Source organism: Marmota marmota, unplaced genomic scaffold (genome assembly GCF_001458135.2).
Source record: "Marmota marmota marmota unplaced genomic scaffold, marMar, whole genome shotgun sequence".
NCBI classification, from domain to species: domain Eukaryota; kingdom Metazoa; phylum Chordata; class Mammalia; order Rodentia; family Sciuridae; genus Marmota; species Marmota marmota.
Genome location: NW_025999968.1, coordinates 51061611 through 51081292, shown reverse-complemented (window position 1 = coordinate 51081292; position 19682 = coordinate 51061611). Strand labels below are relative to the sequence as shown.

The window sequence follows — 19682 nt, the reverse complement described above, 5'->3', positions numbered from 1 at the left end:
TATAGTTCCTTCACATCCTTCAGGATCCTTCCAATCTAATACCATTGCACTTCTATGGGGATTAGTTGCCACTCCTAGGCCTCAAAGCGTTTGAGTGGCTTGTTTTAATGGCCAATGTTTCGGCCATTCTTGACGAGAGATGATGCTAAGGTCTGCACCTGTATCGAGTAGCCCATTAAATTCATGTCCTTGAATATTTAGTTTTAGCATTAGACGAGAATTTGTATTTAAAGGCAGCATAGCCCAATATACACCTGTGGAGCCTAATCCCCTGGAACCTCTTTCTATACTACTACTGGAAACTTTATCATGTAGGCTGGGTATTATTAATAACTGTGCTATTCTATCTCCTGGTGAAATTACTGATATACCATTTGGAGAACTAGCTATAATTTTTATTTCACCTTCATAATCGGGATCAATTACCCCAGGACTTATCATAAGTCCTTTAAGAGTAGAAGAACTGCGTCCTAACAATAAGCCTACTGTTCCTTGGGGAAGAGGTCCTTTTACTCCTGTGGGAATGATTTGAACTCCCATCTCTGGAGTTAGTACTGCTCTGATGGAGGGGCAGATGTCCAACCCTTTGCTCCCTCTGGTTTGTCTGATGAGAGATCTGATGGATAATGTGTCCTGGGCACTACCCTGATGGAGTTGCTGGGTTCCTCCATGGTGTTTCTGGGTTCCTCCAGTGCCCCGTATATTTGTGGTCATGGGCCCCGGAGCATTGGGCCCCCCTGTCCATTTTTTGGCAATGGAATCCGATGCCTTTCTCCACAATATAGTGGGTAAACACCTGGTCCTTGTCCATTTTTTGATAACATAGTATCCTCTATGGTGGTTTGAGAACGGCATTCATTAGCCCAATGTCTCCCTCTACGGCATCGTGGGCAAATACCCGGTATTCTACTCCTTTGATACCTAGTTTTGTTAAACCCTCCTCCTATGAGGCAATTCCTTTTAAAATGTCCTGTTTGTTCACAATTGTAGCATGTTTTTGGCCTTTCATCTAAAGCCTGTTGTACTGAAGCTGCCAAGACTTGCTCTTGTTCATTAATGTCTCTACATAATTTAATATATGTGTTTAAATCTCCATGTTTCAATGGTCTAATGACCTCTCTGCAGCAACAATTTGCTTGCTCTTAAGCCAGTTGTTTTATTAATGGCATTGCTTGTTCTGTATCCCCCAAAACTCTGGTAGCTGTTTGAATAAGCCTATCTACAAATTCAGCGTAAGGTTCATTATCTCCCTGTATTACCTTAGATAATTGACCTTGTAAATCTCCATGTCCTTGTAAAGTCTTGCATGCCCTAACTGCATCTGCAGCAATTTGTGAGTATATAGCAGGATCATACCTAATTTGTTGCCGCTGATCCTCATAAGGTCCTTTTCCTAACAACATATCTAGATTTCTCTGAGGATAACTGGCTGCTGCATATCGCCTAGCCGTCTCCGTGCAAAATTCCTCATTGGCTACCTTCCATAACAAATATTGTCTTCCATTTAGCACAGATTTACACATGCTAGCCCAATCTGCTGGCATCATGTCCAAGTTGTTAATGGACTCGACCATGCTTACAGTGAAGGGTGCTTGGGGATCATAGGTTGTTACAGCCTCCTTTAACTGCTTCACTGTTTTGAAATCTAAAGCACGGTGAATTCGCTGCCCTCCTGCCTGCTCAAGTACAGGGCATGCTAATCTTTGAGGTCCTGTCTCAGGATCCCATCTATCAACTAAGGGAGTTGGGGGCCCCATAGGATATGTTGTCTCTATAGGTGGAGCAGTTGGTTGGACACTTACACCCTCTGGTGATAGAAAGGTGTTAGTAGCAGCCTCCTGTTGTAACTTTTTCCTGATAGTTCTTCCTCCTTTAAATTTTCTTCCTCTGTCTGACTAGCTCGAGAGACCTTCTCTTTTACTTGATCTAAAATGTCTTTCTCCATGGTCTGAACCTCTAACAATTTACTTAACACTCTTTCAGTTTGTTTTTCACTAATTTCTAATCTACTATAAAGATAACACAACCCAACAAGATAACACAAAACAAAACCGAAACAGAATGAAACAAAAACGGAACAAAAAATCATTGTGTCAATTTTTCTATTTTCTTGACATGTGCATTTGTGGTCTATTTCTATCTCTTCCTCAGGGGCGAACAACTTCAAACCTTGAGCCAACCATTTTTCCCAGTTTGCCTGAGAAAGTTCTAGGGATAGGCAGCTTGAAATAAGAACAAAACAAATCAAAACAAGAACATATTGTTCTTTGAAATGGTCACCCATTCTCTCGCCTTCCCTCACTCGAGAGCAATTTCACTTACCTCTGAGCTTCAGGCATTCCCCGCATGGGCCACCAATTGCCGCAGTCTGGCTGGGCACAAATCACGAGCCACTGAAGCAGGAACAAACTTTATTTCTGAACTCCACCAGCACACTCCACACACACTCCCCGGGAACTCCCCCGAACGCCACCCATGCGGCTCCTCCATGAACCACCAACCGGAAACCCCCCCATGGGCTGCGTGTGCACTCACTCTCGGAAACCTGCAAGAACTCAATGGGAACTCCAAAGTAGTGGGCATCCCACACAGCAAGAGCCATCCTATTAATGGACAGTAAAGGTCTAATATACAATTGAATCAATCCAGCATCATCTTAATGGATCGCCTCTCAACCATTACATCTGGCAAAGTGCCAGGGGCCATTCCGACTCAACTGTCGCTCTCAACAAAAAACTATAAGAACAATATGAACAAAGATTCTGGACAAAAGAACAAAGGAAGAAAATATTAGTAACTATTTTAATAACAAAATAGAATACAGGCTATAAAACATTAAATTAACATAAGGGACTTTTCAATGTTAAGAACCATAATCACCAGATATATATAATGCTTAGGAGTATTTTATTTATGTGCAAAAACACAAAAAGAAGTCATAAAGTGGATCGTGCAAGTATATATATTGTGCAATAAATATAGATGTATATATGTAATATATACAAAATAAATACACACACAAACAGCAAAAAGACAGTAGATAGAACCACCACAATAATAGTAATAATAATGGAGGACTTTAGTATACCTCTCTCAGAAAGAAACATGTAGCAGAAATAAATAGGAATAAAGTACATAAGGTCAGAGAAGACCTAAATCACATAATCAATGAGGTAGTTTTTACTGACACACATATATATAAATTGGTGCGGAGGTAAATATATATATTTACCTCCGCACCAGTTTAAAAAAGAAACCTTTCCGTAAGCTCTCAGAAAATATAAAGAAAAATTGATCATTTATTAGGGCAGAGAGAAAAAATAGGTATGTTTTTAAAGTAGAAATGTTATTGCTAAAGTTCTATGATTGCTATGCCATAAAGCTAGAAATTACTTACAATAACAAAATAATAGACAAGTCATTTCATCAAGAAAGTCAGTCTTTTATTAAATAACTCTCCAGTGAAAGTGAAAATATATTAGAAAATTACAGATTTCAGATCATTGATGCTAATAAAAATGTACTCAAAATCTATGAAAATAAGATTTTCAGCAGACAAAAATCATAGAACTCTGCACATTTATCATTAAAATGAAATAATAATATGAATAAACTAATATCCAAGTTTTAAAAATGTTTGGAAAGAACAACTAGGTAAGCTAAAGAAAGTATATGTAATAAATTTAAAAGTAAAAGTTAATGAAGCAGAAATTGAAGAAAAAAATTTTAAAAATGACTAAAACTGCTGTTATTTAAAAAAATTGAGAAAATTATAGAATGCTTGGTAATTTATCAAGAGACAACGGAGTAAGATTTAAAAAATAACAACTGAGAAATCATTGAAAGAAAAGATATTTTAAAAATTATATGATTCATTTTTTAGATCTTTATGGATAAAAATTTGAAAATTTAGATGAAGTGGTTAATTCCCTAAAGAAATGCAGATTATCAAATTTCACACCACGATATTTAGAGATTATAAAGATAATATATTATTATAATTCCTTTAGAAGAAGCAGAAGAAATTGTTAAAACTATAGGATTATGTTTCATATCAAGAACATTTTCCCAAGAAAATTTTGCCAAACATTTAGAGAAGAAAATTTCAATGTCTATTAAATTTTTAAAAATATTACAAATAAAGGAAAATTTCCTAATTCCTATTATACACGATGTGTAATATTATCATCAGTGTTGGGCAGACTCTTAAGGTACCACCTTGATTTCTGCCTGGTGATACCCGATACCCTTACATGATCCTCTCTTCTTGAGTATGGCAAGGTTAGTGAATTGCTTCTATCAATCAGAGCAACTCAACAGTGGTGGAGGAAAAAAAAAAGCGTGTGTGTGTGTGTGTGTGTGTGTGCTATGTTATAAGAAATTGTAGTCTTCTTTGGATACACTTTCCATCCCTTCCTGGCTTTGAGAAAACATTCAGCCATATTTGGGATTTCACATGATAATTAGGAACTATAGGCGCTATAGGAGCTTCTTGGACGTTAGGGTGATCTCCAGCAAAGACCACGTAAAATCTACAGTTCAACTGTCAATGTTGAGCCCCTCAATTATAAAACCATAGGGAACTGAATTCTGCCACAAGCATATGAAAATGGGAGTAGATCCTTCCTCACCTTAGTTTCAGAAGATACTGAGACCTGACCAACACCTTCATTACTTCACTGAAACTTACAGACTAAACCTAATATGCTGTCTCTGTATAATTATTATGGACTGAAATGCAGGCCAAATAATTTCACCATTTACTATTACTTGATGTAAAAGATTGTAAAGTGTTTTTTTTTATTGAGTGTCTTCATGAAAATATTTTTAAACAGTTAAAGAAACAGAAGGATAACACTACAACATTCATTTGCATTGAGATATCTTGTACATAGAAATTTTGAAAGTTATTATTTTAAATGATTGTTTACCATGTGCCTACAATTCTTTTTTTTTAACTTTCCAATGTTATTAATCATATGTAACAGACTGACATCCAAATACTGTACATAACTCTACAATTAGAATGCTGATAAGACATCATCTTTATTAAATCTGATAATTATTAAAAAAGACTAAGACATTTAAATAATCAAGGTTAAAGAACCACAGGTTCTCACTCTCAAAGAATCAATCCCACTGACATTTGGATTTCAGACTTCCAGCTCCCAGAATTATAAAACAATGTATTTCTGTGTTTAAGCCACCAGCCTGTGTAACACCAATTCTAGGAAACTAATACAGTTATTATTCAGGAAATCAAACAGCATACTTCTGTATTCACACAACATCCTTCCCCTGGAACAGCATTCAGATTTGAAGGGAGTCATTTCTCAACCCCTCTGGTCTATTTCTCAATCCCTATGGTCCACTGAAACTGGCAGTCACAATCACCTTCTAAAACATGTTGCCTTGAACCCAGCCTCCGTGGTATGGCTGCTTACTTCTATTATATGCCAGCAACAATGAGATGGGCTTTGGGTAGATACCAGGTTCAAGCTCTGATCAGCAAACTTGGCCTTCACCACCTGGCTTAAAAGGACAGTCTGCTTCATATTCTCTGCACCCCTCAAACAATTTCAACTAATAATCTCTGGAGAAAATGGCCTTCTGCTTTAGTTGCTATAGCAAGAAAGTAACAGATGTAAGCCAAAATGATATGGAAACAACCTGTTAGTAGCTGGGAAGTAAAGGTAAGGTTTGTTTTGACAAATTGCCTTAAAACCAAACGTTCTTCCTATAATCTTAAAACAAAGTCGTGTTTTCAGAATCCCATCAGAGCCCCCACTAATCTTCCTGCTGCACTCAATCTTTTAAACCTAAAATAACTGTAGATTCTCCCAGCAAACACAATTCAGAGTAAAATAAAAATAAAGATAACCCAGACCCTATTCTTAAGAAGCACGTTCTGGTATATGTCAAATACTACTTGCTTTTTATGACAAAATTTATCTTCTCATTAGTACAGATGAAAACTGAAGTCTACAAAAACTATGTTACTTTCCTAAGAGAAACAACCTTGGGCATGGTAAAGAAGTTGACCTAGAAATGGTAAAAGAAAATAACTTCCTAAGAAAGTAATCATTACCTGTCATGAAGGCTGAAAACAGAAAAATGTCAAAAAGAAACTTTGGACACCAGACTGAAATAAAAACTAGAGTTGCGGTTTTGATTAAATAAATTTATTGGATCAATAGAGAAAGAAGGTCCATCATGAAATCCATCAATGCAGTTACTGTCACAGTCATCCTAATGAGGCAGAACTGCCAGGTGTCAGGTGAATTTCACCTTGTCCCACTTCATGAGGTAAACTTAAGGAACTGGTAGGTTCTGTATAATTCAAAAACAGACCATATTAGACTTCCAGTGCAGGATCAACATCTTCCAAAAGTGATGCTGAGGACATGTGGCATTCAGAATTTGTGAATCTTGGTGTTATAAATATATAGGTTGAGAATCTCTCATGGTTTTTTTCCTTAGTAGTATCCAAAGCCAGAGCCATAGCCAGAGCCACATCCATAACCACAGCCACAGAGGGACCGGGAGCCATATCCATAGCCACAGCCATAGCCACAGCCCAGGCTGCGGAAGCCACAGCCCAGGCCTCCATAGCCAAAGCCCAGGCCTCCATAGCCACAGCCTCCATTGCCATAGCCCATGCCTCCGTAACCATAGCCCAGGCCTCCATAGCCACAGCATCCATAGCCACGGCCTCCATAGTAGTTTCCGTAGTAGCTGCCACACATGGTGTTGGTTGTTGAGTGGAGAGTTTGTCCTTGGGTAGAAAAGTTGTGTAGGTGACGAGTCTGGACAATTGTTCCTGTAGAAGGCCTTTTATATGCCTTCAGAGTGGGTGGGACCCATCACATGTGCTCATGCCATTGGCCTATTTTATGACTAATATAATTAATGTGTTATTAAAAGAGCAGTGGGTTGTGCCTTAAGGCATTTAAGAGGCATGTTTTAATGCATTAAGTAGCATTTTAATAAGATCATAGAGTCATATATAGCAGATCTTTAGTTTAAAATTCTAAAACCAGGTATAATGTAAAGAAAGAGAATCCTTGATAGTTTGAATTGACTTGCTGTTAACCCTAAATCACTATTTTTCTCCTTGACTGTTAGAGTCTGTAAACAAGTCAAAATAACAGCTGGCATTTTGCCAGGGGAATGTTAGAGTTCGCAAACAAGTCTGGATGGTGCCTGGCAAAATGCCAGAGGGAGTGGTTTGAGAAGTAACAAAAGCGAGCCATTAAGTGTGGAGATTCCTGATTGGTTGACTGATGTATCTAGTTTATGCTAATTAGATAAGCTGTGTGGAATGTATAAATACTGCTCCTGTCCTGCAATAAACGGCTCCTACTCCTGCTGTATCAATGCACACAAGTTGTTCGTCACCCTCCCCGGGTTTATTATGCTGCAGCCGGACTGCGGCATTGCTTCAGTCTCCTGAGCTGCTGGGATTACAGCCATGTGCCAGTATGTCCGGCTCCTTTTACCAAACTATGACTATAATGTGTGTTAAGCTAGGTGATGCTGAATTTTTAATAAGCATTACTTGCTGTGTAGTAGTATTTAAGGCAGAGCAAGGGCAATGAAAACACCATTAAGCTTATATATTGCAACTGAATTTTTCTTATTTGAAGTTAAGTTTTTCTTATTATGAAGTAAAATGCAGGGTTACTTGGGAAAGATTCATTTTTCCCTNACCCCCGGTTATGTTGCTGCAGCCGTACTCTGGCACTTGACCTTCCATAATTACAGTCTTCCTATGGGGTATTTTAAATATCTGTTCCTGTCCAGGGACAAATAGTAGAGTGTTGGGGTGGCTTGTGATGAGATTAAGGAATAGAAGATAACTTAGAACCCCCCCCCCTTATTTATGAGAGATTAGAGGACAGGAAAGTTACTAATTTCCCATCTAAATACAAAATTCAAGTAAATAAAAATGAATTTAATGCAATCAAAGAGACAAAATTATTTTATAATTCATCCAAAATTTTTTCCTTTTTATGTAGGTTTCTTTGCAGACATTTTTCTTGGTATACAAAATTCATAAATACATTATTTGTGACAAAATTTTATTCATTGTCTTTCTTGATAGAAGCATTAGTTGCAGATAGATTTTCAATATCCCAATGTATATTTTCCCAAATGAAATGACATTAACTGGAACTTTTACTCCAAAATTCAACAAATTCAACCATCCATCCATCCATCCATTTATCAATCCATTCATCCATTCACTCATCATCAAATATATATAGTTTCAATGACAATTGTCAGAATCATAAAAATTTATGTTATCATCAATAGATCTTAACCAATAATGGGACTCCATTTTGCATTTTTTAAACAAAATCTCATATAATTTTTTTAATTAAAATTTAAATAGCTTTGGAAAGAATTATTTGTCTTACACCAAATTGTCCTAGATTTCAAAATTAATGGGCTTAGAATATGGAACCTATAAAATAGAACTCGCAATACTGTGTAGAAAATAAAAACATGATAAAAGAAAAAAAGGGCTGGGGATGTGATTCAAGTGGTAGCGCGCTCACCTGGCATTTGCGGGGTGCTGGGTTCGATCCTCAGCACCACATACAGATAAAATAAAGATGTTGTGTTCACCGAAAACTAAAAAAATAAATATTAAAAAAATTCTCTCTCTTTAAAAAAAGAAAGAAAGACAGAAAAAAAATACCTACCAAAATTACCAGAAGGAACTCTTGATTGCCAAATATAGGATGAGTGGTGCATTATCATTGGGATTGTGAGTTTTGAATAAAGTAAAAAACTTTTAGTTCATACCAACATAAACAAATAAATGAAAAGATAAATGAATGTATAATGGACAATTCTTTTTATAGTAAAATGAAATCAATAAAAACAATAGGAATTATGGAGAGAGAAGATATTTAATGGATGCTGAACTAACAGAGAAAGATTTGGTGAGCCACAAAATATTCAGCTTAGTCTCAAATAATTTCCTTATAATTGGGTAAAACAGTAATCTAATAATAAATGTGATGAACACCAAATGATCAAAGTTAATAGTATCCCTTCTGGGAAAAACTAAAATCTGGTTTATCATCAGCCTCATGATATGATATACTAACAAGAACACAATATCACTTCAGTCTTATGCCAAAATGCATAACCCAAACCTACTCAAGAAGAGACAACAGACAAACCCACATTTTGCGACAACTTTACATAAACCACAGCAGGTATTCTCAAAATATTACCAAGGTCATCCAACTTAAAGAAAGGCTGAGGAACTACATAGATTGCTTCTCTGTCTTCATTTGCACCACTCAGCAAAAACTGGTTCCATTTGGTACTTCCTTTATTCTCTCTTCAAAGCTGTACTATACTTTTATAGAGTCCTTCTGAGCACAAGGACTTTGTTTGCTTCCATCCTCACAAGCTGCTTCTCCTCATTATCCTTTGCTTGACTGGTTTAGAGTGACCTCAAAAATCCTGGAGTGCCTGGGGCTTCATGTTTATCTCTTTTAGAGTCTCTCTCAAGTTCTTTTTTCTGGACCACAGTCAATATCAGGATTCTAAGTACCTCACATTCTCCAATTGACTACAATTTTTATATATAAGCTTGAAAATTTTGAATTTTTATACTGGCTGACTTGTTTTTAACACCTTGACTTGGATGCTAATTGGCATTAGGAATCTGTCCTTGATCATCTGAATTCATCCCCTACCACATTTCTCTTATGTACCAATAATGCTAAAACTCCACTGACTTTTCTGCTCCCCAAGTACAACAAATATTGCTCGCAATAAACTCCCAGTCTTGGCACTATTTTTTATTAAAATAATATCAGGGAAGTTTGGCTACATTTTCTAATTAAATCACAATAATAACACCACAATTTATGATCACCTTACCTTAATTCAACTCCTTTTAATACCTTTTTAAAATTTAATGTAACTCACTAAGTTTATTATCTTAAAGCATCTCTATTACAATTTATATAATATTTATTTTTTAAAATATATCTCTCTTCTTCAATCTCAATTGTAACCTACAGAAAGTAGAGATTTTGCCTGTTTTGTTCATCTGCTCCATCCTTATTCCTTACAACAGTGCCCGGCACAGAAGATTCATAACACAATTTGGGAACAAGAGAAAATGTAAACCAATGAATGAGATATTGTAATCTTCTCAACTCCAATTCTGTATGGAATAAGCTCTACTTTGTACTGTGCCTAGGGTACCTGGAGATACTATCATACACTTGACATACACAGACTATCTGATGAACCTATCATTGGTACATTTTCTGGTTTAGAATCCATACCCTTTTCTAACTGTTAAAGTTGTATATATCTACTAAAGTTTATGAACTACTGTGTGTAATTTCATCTCTCTCTGACTATATCTTCTCCTCTCCTTACTGATGACTTTGCAACATATTTGGGAACATGGAGTAATATGAATCTTAAAAACATATTCTTTAAGTACAATAAACTAAAATATATGAATATTTAATATGTACTAAGAAAAAAATGTGAATTTTAAATTATGATGGGAAAAAGTTTGGCAACTCCTATTGGAGAAATCTATGAGTCCTTAAGATTAGAGAATAGAAAAATACATTAGAGGTTATGGAGATAAATCAAGATGCAGAGACTTAGGAAAAACTTTAGGAAGTTGGTGAGTGTAACAGGATTTTGATAGGCAATGGGAATTTTGGAAGCCATAAGTTACATAAAGAAATCTCTAGTAGAAAGTTTCAAATATACAAAAGGAATATAACTAATATACTCGTATAATGTAAACAAAGTAAGGATAGTCAAAGATATAATATTTTACAACTCTAAAAATATAACCCAAGTATGAACTGGGAGGAACTGTCCCCACAGAATAAGCAAAAGACTGAATTAAAACTAAAACATATAGGCTTATATTTACAAGTAAACCCAGACATTTTTATCTAGTTCACTACATCTCCATCTTTCCTTAACCATGTCAGGCCATGCAATAGTTTTAAGCTTGAATTTATTGAGAGAGGGGAAGAAGATACTGAAAAAGAAAAAGGAAATATCTCAAGACACAGAAAATGAATGCTCTATGTGATCATAGGAAAGCTATTTATCAATTTTAAGTTGGGGATTTTAAAACAGCTAAACTCTCATATGAAGAAATTCCTAATTTCTTGAGGCTCATGATCTCATTTGTAGCCATTCTGATAAACAGTGGCAATTTTGTCTTGGAACATGATTAAGATAGTTTTGAGGGTTTATTTTATTTTTTTTTTAATTTGATGTCAATTAATTTGGAGATTTTAGTCTATGATTTGCTTCATATGCAACACAAGTGATATAAAAAAGACCTCTACAAACTAGGAGGCTCAGATTCCAGATGCTAATTATCTGTCTTAACTAAACTTTCCACTGATTTCACCATGTGCTACTATGCCAATTACTATGGTGGCCTGAGCTATGGCTATGGTGGCCTTGGCTGTAGCTAGGGCTCTGAATATGGCTGAGGATACACCTGCCACTGTGCATGCTGTTTTGGGAGTTGCTGGTCTTCTGCCTACTAAGAAAGTTCGAATTCTGCTAACTTTGAGTCATTTTCTTATGAAACACAAGGGCTATAAATAAAAGTATTTATAGTATTAGTTATCAGTATTTTCTGTTCAAGTTTGACCAAACTGATTTTTGCTTATCATAAATAATTCAAAACTCTATTGATAAGGGGAATAGTATTTGATATTTTGTTGCTATTTTATTTTTGTTTACACCTAATATTGACATTTTTCATGTGGGAAAATTCAAAATTTATAAATTCATTTTTCAATAAAGCTAATAAATTTCAAAATAGGCATGGTTTATCATGTATATTCCTTTTCTCCATCATTTTGTATTTTGTGTATCTGTGAGTGTGTGTGTGTGTATTTGAGAGAGAGACATTGAGACTAGATAGAGTGAAATAAAAAGAAGAGAAACTGCTACCCTTGTAGCTATTTTACTTCTTGAAATGGCAAAAGAGGAAATGAAAAATTAATTTTTTCAAACTAATGTCTTATAAATGTATTTTCATGTGTGATTCTAAGAGTTGTTTGACATTAACCTAAAGCAAATCTCATTTTTTTTTTTCAAAATTCAATGTTTAACCCATTTAACAGACAAAATCAGTAGCATTATTGCCCATCAACCTCATAGTTTCTTTTTGTTTTTATGGTCTATGCTATTATAGTATTTTTATTAATTTTTTATATATGATAGCAGAATGCATTACAATTCATGTTATACATATAGAGCACATTTTTGTACATCTCTAACCATACAATGTATATTCACACAAATTCATGTCTGCATATGTGTACTTTGGATAATAATGTTTATAAAATTTCATCATCATTTCTAACTCCATGCCCCCTCCCTTCTCCTCTCACCCCTCTGCCGTATCTAGAGTTCATCTATTCCTCCAATGCTCCCCCTCCCTACCCCACACTATGAATCAGCCTTCTTATATCAGAGAAAACACTCAGCATATTTTTTGGGGGGATTGACTAACTTCACTTAGCATTATCTTCTCTAACACCAATCATTTACCTGCAAATGCCATGATTTTATTCTCTTTTATTGCTGAGTAATATTCCATTGTGTATATATGCCACATTTTTTAATTCATTCATCCATTGAGGGGCATCTAGGTTGGTTTCACAGTTTAGCTATTGCGAATTGTGCTGCTATAAATATTGATGTGACTGTATCCCTATAGTATGCTGTTTTTAAGTCTTTTAGGTATAGACCCAGGAGTGATAGCTGGGCCAAATGTTGGCTCCATTCCCAGTTTTCCAAGGAATCTCCATACTGCTTTCCATGTTGGTTGCACCAATTTGCAGTCCCACCAGCAATGTATGAGTGTACCTTTTTCCCCACATCCTCACCAACACTTATTGAAGTTTTTATTCATAATAACTACCATTCTGACTGGAGTTAGATGAAATATTAGGGTGGTTTTGATTTGCATTTCTCTAATTGCTAGAGATGTTGAACATTTTTTCATATGTTTGTTTATTGATTGCATATCCTCTTCTGAGTAATGTCTGTTCAGGTCCTTGGCCCATTTATTGATTGGGTTATTTTTTGTTTTTGGTGTTCAGCTTTTTGAGTTCTTTATGTACCCTAGAGATTATTTCTCTGATATGTTAATGATAAAAATTTGCTTCCAAGATGTAGTCTCTCTATTCACCTCACAGATTGTTTTTTTGGTGAGAAGAAACTTTTTAGTTTGAATTCTTCCAATTTATTGATTTATGATTTTAATTCTTATGGTATAAGAGTTTTAATAAGGAAATTGGTGCCTAATCTGACATGATTAAGATTAGGGCCTATTTTTTCTTCTATTAGATGCAGGGTCTCTGATTTAGTTCCTAGGTCTAAATCCACTTTGAGTTGAGTTTTTTTTTGCATGGTGACAGATATGGATTTAATTTCATTTTGTTGCATATGGATTCCAGTTTTCTCAGTACAATTTGTTGAAGAGGTTGTCTTTTCTCCAATGCATGTTTTTGGAACCTTTGTCTAATATAAGATAATTGTAATTTTGTCTAATATAAGATAATTGTAATTTTGTGGGATAATTGTAATTTTGTCCTCTATTCTGTACCATTATTTTACCAGTCTGTTTTGGTGCCAATACCATGCCGTTTTTGTTACTATTGCTCTGTAGTACAGTTTAAGGTGTGTTACAGTGATGCCACCTGCTTCACTCTTCCTGCTAAGGATTGTTCTAGCTATTCTGGGTCTCTTTGGGAATTGGGTGTCAGGAGCTGGGAGTCCTGCTCAAACACTAAGACCCAGAGCCCTGTGCAGGGGCACAGCACTGGTAATTTCTGCAGGAGAACAGCTGTATAGGCGTCCTTTATCACTCTCAAAGAAGCAGTATTCCCACTAGTTGAGACCTGGGTCACAGAGCGACACAGAATGCTGCCTCTCTCTGGCCCACCATCTTGGATTTCTCATAGTTTCTATTAATAATTGTCTCTATCATTATGCACTGCATTTAAACATGTGCTTCTGGACAAAATATAATTCTATCCCACATCATGTATTCCAACTTCTCCTTTTCACTCAAAGATAAGAATTCTCTTTGTGCAAATGACTGGTATTCCTCATGGTCCTATATTCCAATGAAAAGACTACCTCATTTTGAAATATGTCTCAGGGAGTCTTTTGAGTTTAATGTTGGTCATCTTCTGGAAGAATTCTTGTTATCATTAACAAAAGATGGAGCCTTTTGTTGAAAAACATTATACAAAGCATAAATATGGTTCAAATATATGCTGAATAAGGTGATCTCCCTCCTAGGGTCTAGTTGACATTCAGTGAAACTCCCTGTAATGACTTCTCATATTTATTTCATCCATTTATAAATATTGTTAATTAATTATTAGGTATTAAGATATTAACAAATTGACAATCAAATAAAAAGCAACATTAGTTACTATTCTTTCATTCAATACTACTAAATGCATCAGACCTATCATTGACAATAATACAGGCTCCACATTGGGATTAAGTTTTCTAAACTATTATAAGAGACTTGTCAATCATTTCCCCAGCTGCCAAGTACAGGCTTTCAAAGCAACCGGAGAAACCAGTATTGTGGTTGTACTCCTTCCTGCATGAAGTGAAAAAAATCAATGCTTAAAGCAGTTCTAACCTGCTTTGTCCATGCAGGAATTAGGCAGAAAGATATTGATGAGTATTACTCTGGAGTAATGTGAAGAGGAAAATCATTCCTCCTTACTGAAATTTATGCTGAATCTTTTCTCAGTATTTGCACAAGTTATCCTATATAATATATCCACAAACTCATAGGTTAAACATTTTAATTTCAACTGCAGCAATGCTTAATAAAATCAATACTCAGATAAGTAAATCTGAAGGATTCTTGGTGAAATTTTCCAGAAGGAAGACTATTTATGTTTAGTCCTGCACACAATTCATATTCTTATTACAAATTATTACTCTGGAATTTTGATGGAAATCAATGTCATTTTGCATAGTATTTAATAGTTATTGTATTGTGCCAATGAGTGTTAATGTATTTATTTTGGCAGTTTGGAAGACAGGAATATAAGTCAGTGAACTAAATATTCTGTATCAAAATGATATATATTAGGCATACTTTATCAAATATAAAGCAATGAAATTGTAGGAAGTTCAAGAAAAAGTAAAATCAATTATCATGGTTTGAAGTAAGAATAGCAGTTATCCCTGGGTGACTATTGACCAAGAAAGACCATTAAGTAGTCTTCTGGGTGCTAAAATATAATTATATCTGGATCTGGTTGATGGCTGCATGAGTGTGTGTGTGTGTGTGTGTGTGTATTTCATAAATTTGTAAATATAAAACTATTACACTTTACCATACGTGTTTTACAAGAAATAAAATGCAAAATGGTGAAATGAGGGGAGTAAATGCTATAAAATTATCATAGAATATAATTATAAATGAATTAAACAGTACAGAGACTATAGGAAAAAATAACAAAAAAGATAAACATTCTGATTAGTCATGTGGGAAAACTTACTATCAAGTTGGAAAAAATATATGTATATATTCCAATAAAAACCGTAATTTTCCAAATGTTTAAACAAAATAATGAATATTAGAAATCCTCAAAGTCTGTAATTATAGTAGCCTGCCTAATGAAAATGTAAAATCTAATTGCTTTAAGTACTTGCTTGATTTTGTCTCATAAAAACATTAACGTACCATAATTTTATGTTGCAGTATTGCCTCTCCATACATAACACAGTAACTTATTGCCTCTTCTGTGACTGTGTCTAGCATAGTGTCCACTAAATAACTACTGTCTTCTGTCTCCATTGTATTGATCCAGTACCTCTGTTCATAATGTATCAATTAGATTTCTTAAGGATTCTCAAAGGTCATGAAGACATTTGTACAGGATTTTGGTAAGGATTTTAAACTGGAGGACTTTAATATTTTTTGTTTTGACTTCAACAGGTGAAAAAAATTGTAGAGGAGGAAAGTTGAAGTGATGTATGAAACAAGAAAACTCTGAGAATAGTCTTTTTAACCTCTTCAGAATTTGTTAATGAGGACTGTTTCACAATTTCTAAATTCACTGGAATTACGTCTTTTTTTTGATGGTGGTTTGACAGTTTTTTTATTATTATTTTTTAAATACATGACAACAGTGGAATGCATTAGAATCCTTATTACACATATAGAGCACAATTTTTCATATCTCTGTATATAAAGTATGTTCACGTCAATTTATGCCATTATATGTGCACTTTTTTTGCATTAGAATTCTTAATACACATATATACCACAATTTTTCATATCTCTGTTTGTATATAAGGTATGTTGATAACCAATTTAAGTCTTCATACATGTACTTTGTATAATGATGTCCATCACATTCCACCATCCTTGTTAATCCCCTTGCCTGTCCCTTTCCCTCCCACCTCTCTTCCCTATCTAGAATTAAATTAATCCTCCCATGTTCTCCCTCTCTACCCCACTATGAGTCAGCCTCCTTATGTCAGAGAAAACATTGGCATTTGTTTTTTTGGGATTGGCTGACTTCACTTAGCATTATCTTCTCCAATGCCATCCATTTACCTGCAAATGCCATGATTTTGTTCTTTTTTAATGCTGAGTAAAATTCCATTGTGTATAAATGCCACATTTTTTTAATCCATTCATCTACTGAAGGACATCTAGATTGGTTCCACAGTTTAGCTATTGTGAATTGTGCTGCTATAAACATTGATGTGGCCATGTTCCTGTAGTACACTGTTTTCAAGTCTTTTGGGTATAGTCTGAGAAGAGGAATAGCTGGGTCAAAAAGTGGTTCCATTCCCAGATTTCCAAGGAATCTCCATACTGCTTTCCATATTGGCTGCACCAATTTGCAGTCCCACCAGCAATGTATGAGTGTACCTTTTTCCCCACATCCTTGCCAACACTTTTTGTTGTTTGTCTTCATAATAGCTGCCATTCTGATAGGAGTGAGATGGTATCTTAGAGTAGTTTTCATTTGCATTTCTTTAATGGAATTATGTCTTTTGGTTGTGAAGTGAAAGGTTATATTTTAAGAATGAAAAGTGAAGGGAGGAGCCCACCTGGGGATTGGTAGTGAAATAATGGAAAAAGCAAGTCTCCAGAGCCAGGAAGAGCTGGATGTGAGGCAGGACTTACCTGTTAGCTTCTTTGAGGGAGTAACTCAATTTCCCTGATTTTTATTTTCCTAATCTAAAACTGGGCACAATGCCACCCTTGCAATGTTGTATTAGACAGAATGAGGTTGAAGTTTTCAGATGAAACTCGATTCCAATGTTGCAGCAGACCCCAGCAGCTCACCACTAGCTTCTTCTTACTGGGTTCTTGTCTCATAAATTCAAAGAATGAAATCCAGAGACCTGGGTGAGTGATTGTAGAGCAGGGTTTATTCAAGTGTGCACAAAAACAAGTACCATGGGTAGATAGGGGACCCTACATAGGTTACCTGCTGGAGTGTACTAGTCTAAGGGTTTACATAGCACTTGAGTCAATGCTATTGGTCCAAAACTATGCTAATCAGGGTTTGGAAAAGTACTAACAAAATTGGTCCAAATTTATGCTAATTATGGTTTGGAAATGTACTAACACTTTTGGTTACTCTATTTTCCCAAGAAACCCAACAAACTCCAACTAGTATAAATGCAAAGAGATTCATATATTATAGTCAAAATGTTCAAGCCAGAGGAAAAAATAAAATTTTGTAAGCAGTTAGTAAAAAATGACTCATCATATACAAGAAGATTAAGATCGGATTTTTTTTATCAGTAACAATGAGGCCAAATGGCTAGAGAGTGACATACTCAACGTGCATAAAGAAAAAAATACTGACAACAAGAAATTTACATGTGTCAAAATTATTTTTCAAATATAAAGTTGACATAAAGACATTTCAAGATGAACAAAACAGAGAATATGTGGCTCAAAGATCTACTATATTAGAAATATTGAAGAAAATTTTCAGGCTGAAATCATGTATTCCCCGACAATTCTTCAAATTCACATGAAAAAGCAAAACAAATAAACAAACAACAACAACAACAAAAAAAAAACCACTGGCAAAATAATTGTAGAAGACAATCCTTCCAAATGAAACAAAGCAATAGTATAATAGAAAATATGTATACTTATATTGTTGGGTGGATAGCATATAAATAGGATATGAGTGGTAAGGTATACTCATACATTATTGGTGGGATTGAAAATTAGTACAGCCACTCTGGAAAGCAATGTGGAGATTCCTCAAAATACTAGGAATAGAAACACTATATGACCCAGCTATCCCAATCATCATCGGTCACTTCAATATTTATAGCAACACAATTCACAATAGCCAAGTTACAGAATCAGTTCAGATGTCCATCAATAGATGGATGGATCTATACATAACGGAATTTTACTCTGCCATAAAGAAGGATTAAATTATGGTATTTGCCAATAAAAAGGTGGAAGTAGAGAACATCATGCTAATTGAGATAAGCCAGACTCAGAATATCAAAGGTCAAATGTTTCCTCTCATGCATGGAAGCTAGAGTAAAATAAGGGAAAGAAGTTGGGTGCAGGGGGCAGGATTGGATATCAAAAATATATAAGAAAGATCAGTGGAGGAGAAGAAGGAGATCAATAGGGAGGGGAAAATAGGATGGGAAAAGGGAGGAAATACGAAATTAATTTGACAAAATCATGTTATATGTATATGTAAATGTATCTCAGAGAATTTTATCCTATGTAAATACAGAAAGTAAAAATTAAATATAAATAAACAAGTGAAAGAAAAATCAGTAGGGGAAGGAGAATAAGAAGAGAGAGGAGGATAGGGAAAGGGGAGGAAAGGAGACGAAAAATCAAATTCCATGCATGGATGATGTTGTCAAAATGAATCCAATTACTATGTATAACTATAATGCTCTAAAAAAAAAGACAAAGAAAAGCTTCTAATGCCTTTTTAAAAAATATTAACATACTCCTTCAATTATACTTGGCTGAGAGAAGACTGTAAATGATAAAAAGTTATTTATACCACATAATTTAAAGGAATTATTTCAATTATATATAAACTATACAAAAGAGATGCCAAAACCCAACAATTGAATGGAAACATTTTTATTCTCTCTAACAGAAAACAGTGCTAAAATTTAATCTCTACACATGTTTTGTCTACTCTTTGGGTAAAAATGTAATGATTCATAATATGCAATACCATATTTCATGAGATATGCTTAATACATATCAACTTTGATACAAAATATTTAGCTCACTGATTTGTAGTTGTGTTTTCCAAACAGCAAAAATAAATGCTGTAAGGATATTGTTTCTAGTATTATAAAATTTTATAAGCAACAAATTCATCATTAATAATCTCAGCTATTTTTAATAATATGTCCTCATGATTGAATAATCCTATTTTAGGAACTCATTCTAGAGTAGCATTAGTAAGAAAATGAAAAATAAAATTATAAATATTTTAAATATACACACGTTTGTGTATATATGTGTATATCATATTATTTTCTTAACTGGATAAGCATATCCATTTAATAAAGCAGAATGATTTCAAAATCAACTTTACAGAATAGAATTTATATAAAATCACGTGAATTTTCTTTAA

The 19682-nt window shown here is 34.7% G+C and overlaps 1 protein-coding gene across 1 annotated transcript; it reads right to left on the bottom strand.

Annotated features, from left to right (window-relative positions):
- Positions 1-6333: 6333 nt before the first annotated feature.
- On the bottom strand, positions 6334-7437 carry LOC107136121 (keratin-associated protein 6-3-like). The gene is made up of 2 exons (XM_015478322.2): positions 7399-7437; positions 6334-6842 (listed from the first exon to the last, which is right to left on the bottom strand). Exons 1-2 carry the CDS (start codon positions 7435-7437, stop codon positions 6477-6479), a joined length of 405 nt encoding a protein of 134 aa, XP_015333808.1. The 3' UTR covers positions 6334-6476.
- Between the last annotated feature and the right edge of the window lie 12245 nt (positions 7438-19682).